Below are 8,884 nucleotides of genomic sequence, written 5' to 3' on the forward strand. Positions count from 1 at the left end.
TCTTATTTATAAATGAAAGATTTTATGTTTAATTTACATAAATAATGAATTAATATCTAATTATAACAAAAGGTTTTAATACTAATTCAGCAAGTAGCAAAGAATAGAAAATATGTATAAAGTTCGACAAAGAAAAAAAAGCTAATCATGTATGTATGAAACTTTAAAAATAGTCTTAAAGTAGCATATTCATTCACGATTAATATAACATGTAAGATATGTACATCAACCACAGAAAAAAATAATTTTGAAAATATCTTTGCAACATACATGATCCACCACAAAAAACTTTCGAAAATATCTTCACAATTCATACTAATGTAACTTTCGGTGGTTATATTGCATATTTTTTTTCGATTAATCGTGAGTGATTCATGACATCGATTAGGACTGCCCCCATATGCAAACGTTGGTAAATTGTTTGACTTAATTTGGCAGTTTCTGATGCACTTAACACTTTGTGCTGCAAATTTTTATGATGAAAAATAACAAAAATATGAATTCTGGAAAACAGAAATCCCTTGAACTTCCATGTCTCATCAAGTATATATTATCAAATGAAGAGGTTGGCTTTGGTGATGCTGAGGAGATTAGATCCGATGAACGTGAGCATTCTGTTGCTATTAGCATGCCAACATCACCAGAGGAAATCCATTTGCAGAACAAAAAAAGAAATCTCTTCATCGGTGGAATCCCAGCTTCTTCTGCCACACTTAAAGGTGCTAGCAGCAGCACACTGCCGAAGACAGCAAAATTTCACCTTCAGCCAATGGAAAAAAGCTCTGCATTTGAAGAGGAAATGAACACTGGACATTTCCCTTCTCATCCGAGTATTGAAAGTTTGAAAGATAAGAGATATGATACTTTCAAAACATGGTCCAGAAAACTCGACAGGAAGATAACGCTTCTCCATGGAAATAGACCGGGGGAAACTGAATCTGAGAATGTTAATGGGAAAATCGAAGAAATCGAGCGTTTACCTGCAGACCGATACTTTGATGCATTGGAAGGGCCAGAATTGGATACTCTTAGGGTAATCTGTCTTTTGGGTTATGTTCCTATAAAATATTTGCAATATTTTGATATTGTTGTCTTTCATATGATTTTGGTTGTTCTCCTTTGAAGCTAACATATATATTTTTCCTCTCAACTTTTGATTTAACAGCCTTCAGAGGAAATACTGCTTCCGGAAGACAAACAGTGGCCATTTCTTCTTCGGTATCCAGTTTCTTCGTTTAGCATCTGCCTCGGCGTTAGCAGCCAAGCAATTTTGTGGAAGGCCCTGCCTACCTCTGCCTCAATGAAATTTCTCCACATGAGCTTAACAATAAATATAGTTTTGTGGTGCATTTCAGTTGTCCTTTTAGCTATTGTTTCTTGCATCTACCTTGTAAAAGTAGCCCTTTACTTTGAAGCAGTTCGCCGTGAGTACCACCATCCAATCCGTATCAATTTCTTCTTTGCTCCATGGATAGCCCTCTTGTTCTTAGCTCTTGGAGTGCCACCTTCATTTGCTAACAACCTACATCCATCTCTTTGGTACATTCTCATGACTCCGCTTCTATGTCTCGAGCTTAAAATCTATGGACAGTGGATGTTCGGAGGCCAGCGTAGGCTTTCAAAAGTGGCGAATCCTTTCAACCATCTCGCAATAGTTGGGAACTTTGTGGGGGCGTTGCTTGGTGCATCAATGGGACTACAAGAAGGACCAATATTCTTCTTTGCTATAGGGTTTGTTCACTACATTGTATTATTTGTTACTCTCTACCAAAGACTTCCAACAAATGATACCGTGATCCCAAAAGAACTCCATCCTGTGTTCTTTCTCTTTGTTGCAGCACCAAGTATAGCTTCAGTAGCATGGGCAAAAATCCAAGGCTCCTTTGATCATGGCTCGCGGATTGCGTACTTCATTTCCTTGTTCCTTTATCTCTCACTGGCAAGTATATATAACCTGAACTAAGATCTGATCATGTCCATTTTGTTAAGCCTGGCTAGTATTGAGTATTAATTTGTAACTTTTAGCTTTTCGTGCTCTTATAGGTAGTCCGGGTTAATTATTTCCGAGGATTTAAGTAAGATATCGCTTTCATTGCGCACTAAACTGAATCCAAATTTTGTAATTTTTGGACTTGGATATTTTTCTGATCACATTCATTTGCATTTGTGTTTTCATAGGTTTTCTATGGCATGGTGGGCTTATACTTTCCCAATGACTGGTGCTGCTATTGCAACCATCAAGTATTCAGATGAAGTCACAAATGTGGTAACACAAGCTCTGGCTGTCATACTCTCTCTCATTGCCATAATCACAGTCATTGCTCTTCTCATAACAACTATCTTGCATGGCTTAGTGCTTCAAAACCTCTTCCCTAATGACATTGCAATTGCCATTAGTGACAGAAAGCCAAACCCTAACAAGAAGTGGTTCCATGTAAATGGCTACGAGAACAACGATTCAGAAGCTGTCAAGATCGTGACCCATTTTGAGATGCAACCCCAAACTTCAGAGAGAAACTTGCATCGAGATGCCATGGTGTAAAATGTAATTAGCTGAAAAATAAAAGGATCTATGGTTTTTCATTTTTCATACAAGTGATATTCGAGTTTATACTAAGGGTTTATTTAATTATCAATAATAGAGGAATAAGGAATTGGATAACTTCGGAATGAGAAAAGGAAAGGAAAGGAAAGTGTTGAAAATGAATCTCACAATGATAGGAGGAGGGATCTTGCATGAGTTTGTCAGTAAATTGAGTTACCCTCATATTGCCAATTAGTTTAATGGTGGAACCTCAACTTTCTTCATGGTATTAGAGTAGATTGGCCAGCGTGTGAAGCCTAACCGTCACACGTGCTCCACGTTAGCTAAATCATGTTGTCCATGTGTTTGACTTGAAAATTTGTTACACGTGAGGGGACGTGTTGAGAATGAATCTCACATTGACGAGAGGAGGAACCTTGCAGCTTATAAGAGGTTGGGCTACTCCCTATATTGCCAATTGGTTTTATGGTAAAATCCCAACTTTTTTCATGGTATCAGAGCAGGTGTCCTATGTGTAAAGTCAAACATCCACACGTGTTTCACGTTACTTCATTGTGTTGTCTATGTATTAGACTTGAAAATTTGTCACATGTGAAGGGGCACGTTGAGAATGAATCACACATTGATAAGAGGAGACACCTTGGATGAACTTATAAGTAAGTTGGGCTATTCCCCAGATTTACAATTGGTTTTATAATGAAACCTCAACTTTCTTCAAAAAGGGAATTGGATTAACATCTCCTCCCCTGATTAATCAAATTCCTGAAATTGAGTTTATCCATTACGAATTTTAGGGAAGTCACGAAAAGAACCCATTTTTTTTTTCCATTCCCATTGCTTGTTAAATTTGGGTCAGTTACCAGATTCAGTGGCCTCTATTTCTCTTTGGGCATAAAATTTGGGATCAGTTTTATTCTATTTTATTTGCCTTTTTTTTGTTAAAGAGATAACTAATATTAAATTCGAATCAAAAGGTTTACATCCTCAGCTAAAGCATTAAACAGAAAAAGAGGACCAATACAATCCCACTCGAACGAGCCTCCCTTTTTAAATACAAACGCCGCCACGAGTGTGCTGCTCGTTGCCTTCTCTCGGCGAGAACACAAACTCCACGGAACGAACGCATTCACTAAACATCCAAATATCATGAACTAAACCTTCCGCACTAGCATCCGGTCTCATCTCCTTATTCAGTACGCGAATCACCTCATGCGCATCAGACTCAATGATTAAGTCCTGTACTGCTTCCCTACAGCATGCCCGGAGACCTTCGCGAATTGTTGCCATCTCTGCCATCTTCGCTGAGTCACACTGCAGCTTATCGCTGCAAATTTCAGTAGACTTTGGGATTAGTTCTTAGTTTTCAGATGGAGTATGCATGCAAGGTGGAATAACCCTATAAGAGGATATCTCATGATTTCCCGGACTTAGCTGTATTTTTTATTTTTTTAATCCGGCATACGCAAGGGCGAGGAAATCAGACGAACAAAATTGCACATTAAGACAAGTTATCGGATTGCTACAGGTTTAGATGTATTAATTTTATAATGTAAGCTTAGCTGCATTAATTAGTACTTAATTAAAAAGTCCCAATTTTCCGGATTGTATTGGCAACCATGTTTGAATTTTTTAAAGAATATGCTAAGGCAATTGTCAGTCACCAAATATTAGTACCTATCAATTCCCAGATATTCAGTAATTTTTAGTACTAAACTAATGTTAATCTTGTTGTTCTAGCTGTATGTGGGGACTGCTTCTTCTACTTGTACGGTCCCTGTTTTTTGCATTAACATTTGACTAACAGCTGTTGATATTCTGATGTTTTGTAACCTTGCAAATTTGCAATTTTATTCCAGAGTGGTTGACCGACGATGAAATATAAATAGAGAAGGATTATGTTAATATCAAATAGTATTCTTAAAATAATCAAAAGCGTTTAAAAACGCTTATGATAATGCTTAATAAAAAAATTAAAAGTGATTTTGAGTTACAAAATGTGTTTAAAGTGTTTAATGAAATGGGTAAACTGTCGGTTTACCCCCTGAACTTTCACCTCACTTTCGATTTCCCCCTGAACTTTTCTATTGGAAAATTAAGGACTCAAACTAATTTTTTTAGCCAATTTGCCCCCTACCGTTAGTTTTTCATATATTCCATCCATATTTCCGTTAAGTGAGACCATGTGCACAACATGTGAGGGTAGTTAAATTATTTCACTCTTAAAAATGATTAAAAAACTAAAAATAAAAAAAAAACAAAACTTTCCCTCTATTTTTTCCCGCTAATTCTTATCCTCAATTTTATTTTTCCCTCTCATTCCTATGCATGAGAAATAACATATGGTGTTATTGTCTTCATAAGTAGCTAAGTTAATCTTTTTCTTGAAGCATGTACTACCATTTTTATTTTCTCTAACAAATTAATAATTTGACAAATGCTCATGGTGCTATTGTCTCCAAAGCAGTACATTAATATAAGAAACATGTCCATAAAAAAGACTAGGGTTTCTTATATTAATGCACTGCTTTGGAGACAATAGCACCATTAGCATTTGTCAAATTATTAATTTGTTAGAGAAAATAAAAATGGTAGACAATAACACCATATGTCATTTCTCATGCATAGGAATGAGAGGGAAAAATAAAATCGAGGATAAGAATTAGCGGGAAAAAATAGAGGGAAAGTTTTGTTTTTTTTTTTATTTTTCAGTTTTTTAATCATTTTTAAGAGTGAAATAATTTAACTACCCTCACATGTTGTGTACATGGTCTCACTTAACGGAAATATGGATGGAATATATGAAAACTAACGGTAGGGGGCAAATTGGCTAAAAAAATTAGTTTGAGTCCTTAATTTTCCAATAGAAAAGTTCAGGGGGGGAAATCGAAAGTGAGGTGAAAGTTTAGGGGGTAAACTGACAGTTTACTCTTAATGAAATAAACAGGCTACGTGCTTATTTTAAGAAGCAATTAAAGTATTTTCTCAATAAATATTTTCGTTTTTTAAGATCGATGCACTTCTAATAGAAAAACACTTATGAGAAGCAGTAGTATAAGAATGTACATTTCCCTTCATATAGTTTTCTGCTTTGGTTTGACTTGTGTATATTTTTCATTGCAGTGCAATTAACAAATTACAAGTTGTACTCACATTTTTCATCGTCTTCTTTATTTGTTAAACAATTAATATAAAATAGGTGATATCCCCTTCAAGCCACATGATGTGTCGGACGGTAATTCGATTGGGACAGCCTAGATTTGAAAAATTGGATAATTGTTGCGCCAGAAAAAAGTGCTCATCTGTTTATATATACTGCACATTTAGCTACATTTCTTAATGTTTTCAGCTGTATTTCTTAACGGTGATGATGGAGAACAGCAAAAATCTGGATTCTGGAAACCAGAATTCCCCGGAACTTCCGTCTCTTATCAAATATATATCATCAAATGAAGTGGTTGGATTTGATAATGTTGAGGAGTGTATATTTGTACAATCAAGTGATCATCAACCTATCAGTCCAGCCGAAGTAATTTATTGAAAACCTTCTTTTCGTGTGTAAGATTTACTTCTCTACTTTGTTTTCGTGTCAATTTCATCATATTGTAACTTCTGGTATCCAATTGTATGAGCAGGGAATTGAGATAGCTGCTTTAGAAAGCATAGTTGATGAATCCGAACTCCCAAATCATCAAAGGGTTTATTCCATTTCTATTAGCATGCCACCGTCACCAATGGAAATTCATTTACAAAACAGCAAAAGAATGCTCTTCGGTGGTGAAACAAGTTCCAACAATGAAATTCCAAATTCTTCTTCCCCAACTGAGATCAGCGGCAGCAAACAGCCGAAAGCCGTGAAATTTCACTCCCAGCCAATGCCAAAAAGAGCTGCAATTGAGCATGCGACTATCAATGGACATTTTTCTTATCATCCGAACATTGAAAGGTTGAAAGATAAGAGGTTTGATAGTTTCAAAACATGGTCCGGGAAACTTGAAAGGCAGATGACACTACTCCGTGGAAAGACGCCAAGGGAGACTGAAACAGAGAATGATAATGCGCAAAATGCAGAAGTTGAACGTTTACCTGCAGACCGATACTTTGATGCACTTGAAGGGCCAGAGTTAGACACCCTTAAGGTAATGTCCTTGATGTTCTTCAACATTTACAAATAATGTTTCATATTGCCTTGCTATTCAAATTTTTATCTCGCATCTTTAATTTGATCAAACAGGCTTCCGAGAAAATACTCCTTCCAGAAGACAAACAGTGGCCATTTCTTCTCCGGTATCCTGTTTCCGCATTTAGCATATGCCTTGGTGTTAGCAGCCAAGCTATTTTGTGGAAGACCATTCCTACCTCTGCCTCCACGAAATATCTCCACTTAAACTTAATACCAAATCTAGTTTTGTGGTGCATTTCAGTTGCTCTTTTAGTTGTTGTTGCCTGCATCTATCTTCTAAAGGTGACCCTTTACTTTGAAGCAGTTCGTCGTGAATACTACCACCCAATCCGTGTCAACTTCTTCTTTGCCCCATGGATAGCCCTCTTGTTCTTAGCTCTTGGAGTACCACCTTCATTTGCTAACAAACTGCATCCAGCTCTTTGGTACATTCTCATGACCCCAATCTTATGCCTTGAGCTTAAAATCTATGGACAATGGATGTCTGGAGGCCAACGTAGGCTTTCAAAGGTAGCCAATCCTGTTAACCATATCTCAATTGTCGGTAACTTTGTGGGGGCATTACTAGGTGCGTCGATGGGACTAAAAGAAGGACCGATATTTTTCTTTGGTGTTGGGATGGCTCACTACTTAGTCTTATTTGTAACTCTCTATCAGAGGCTTCCGACGAATGAAACTGTGATCCCAAAGGATCTCCATCCTGTGTTCTTTCTCTTTGTTGCAGCACCAAGTGTAGCTTCCATGGCATGGGCAAGAATCCAAGGTTCCTTTGGTTATGGTTCACGCATTTTGTACTTCATCGCGTTGTTCCTTTATCTCTCACTGGTAAGTATTACCTGAACTAATTAAGATACACTGCTTTAGAATTAACAAGACAATTTTGAAAATCAATTCATCCATTTTGTTAAGACTAGCTTTTCTAATTTTTTTTCATCCTCCTTTGCTGCTTGTACAGGCAGTTCGGGTTAATTTCTTCAGAGGATTTAAGTAAGATGTCATTTCCATTCATTTCTCTGGCTAAAATAATACATCATTTATACTTCAGTTTTCTAGCATTCATTTACATTTGATTTTATAGGTTTTCATTGGCATGGTGGGCATATACTTTCCCTATGACTGGTGCTGCCATTGCAACCATCAGGTACTCGAACGAAGTCACGAATGCGGTAACACAAGCAATGGCTGTCATACTGTCAGTCTTTGCCACAATCATAGTCACTATTCTCCTCATAGTAACCGTCTTACATGCCTTTGTGCTTCAAGACCTCTTCCCCAATGACATTGCAATTGCCATCAGTGACAGAAAGCCAAAAGCACAGAGGAAGTGGTTCCACCTCAGACATGGGAGCTCGGACTCCAGGGATATTGACAAATTCTTGAAGTCAGCAACAAGTTTAGAAAACAAAGATTTAGAAGATGCCAAGCTATGAAGTTCGAGTAATGATAACTTTATATGATAGTATGCCACTACTCGAACATGTGAGGAACATAGGTTCGAAATTTCATGGTTCCCGTGAACATGTGTAGAGTGAAAAACATATCTTAGGTGGTAAATCAATAAGATTAGGGCAAAATTATGATTGCTGAATTGTTGTGAGAGAAGGGTACTGGCAATATAGTGTGTGTACGATAGTTTTCTGGAACCGCTAGAGAAAAAGGTCAATGATTTTGCTTAACCAATTGCATGCATTCTTGAGAATGACCGTATTTAGGATTTACTTTGGCTCTATATGTTGTAAGTTTAGGCCTTTCATAAAAAATGGAAGGGAGAATTGGGAATTTTTGTGAGCATAAAAATGAAAAATTTGTTAACAACAGCCTTCGGAACAATTAGGGCATGATTCTGGTTGTTTTGAATCGTACTAGGGTTGTGGAGAAATACTAGCATTCGTCAAAGGTTACATCTTCATCACGAATAGGAATATCATATATAAGGACTCCTGATGCATCATCATTCGACAATCATGCTGGTCTCTTGCTGCGGGATTTCTCTCCATTGCCCTCGCCATCACCGCAATACTTCTCCATGCTAATTGCTATATCCACCAAAAACCCTAGCTTGGTAGGCTTTCCGATTTCTCAAGTTTCATGTGCTTAGCATTTTGCACAACACTGCACCCTTTTAAAGGAATTTATTATGTTTTATTTCTTTTCGTTTG

At 37.1% G+C, this 8,884-nt stretch overlaps 2 protein-coding genes across 5 annotated transcripts; both read left to right on the top strand.

Annotated features, from left to right (window-relative positions):
- The first annotated feature begins 323 nt into the window (after positions 1–323).
- On the top strand, positions 324–2,595 carry LOC126616958 (S-type anion channel SLAH3-like). 4 transcript variants are annotated; one of them, XM_050285066.1, is made up of 5 exons: positions 324–412; positions 515–1,033; positions 1,166–1,943; positions 2,048–2,075; positions 2,179–2,595. In XM_050285066.1, the coding sequence occupies exons 1-5, from the start codon at positions 401–403 to the stop codon at positions 2,540–2,542; spliced, it is 1,701 nt and encodes a 566-aa protein (XP_050141023.1). In that variant the 5' UTR covers positions 324–400; the 3' UTR covers positions 2,543–2,595. The 4 variants fall into 4 exon arrangements, with proteins under 4 accessions (XP_050141023.1, XP_050141027.1, XP_050141019.1 ...); XM_050285070.1 differs by lacking the exon at positions 324–412 and having other exon boundaries at positions 419–1,033; positions 2,179–2,266; positions 2,398–2,595; XM_050285062.1 differs by lacking the exon at positions 324–412 and having other exon boundaries at positions 419–1,033.
- A 3,020-nt stretch (positions 2,596–5,615) lies between these two features.
- On the top strand, positions 5,616–8,401 carry LOC126616942 (S-type anion channel SLAH2-like). The gene is made up of 5 exons (XM_050285055.1): positions 5,616–6,071; positions 6,178–6,681; positions 6,777–7,550; positions 7,681–7,712; positions 7,804–8,401. The coding sequence occupies exons 1-5, from the start codon at positions 5,910–5,912 to the stop codon at positions 8,153–8,155; spliced, it is 1,824 nt and encodes a 607-aa protein (XP_050141012.1). The 5' UTR covers positions 5,616–5,909; the 3' UTR covers positions 8,156–8,401.
- Positions 8,402–8,884: the final 483 nt, after the last annotated feature.

Source organism: Malus sylvestris, chromosome 1, assembly GCF_916048215.2.
Source record: "Malus sylvestris chromosome 1, drMalSylv7.2, whole genome shotgun sequence".
Classification (NCBI taxonomy): domain Eukaryota; kingdom Viridiplantae; phylum Streptophyta; class Magnoliopsida; order Rosales; family Rosaceae; genus Malus; species Malus sylvestris.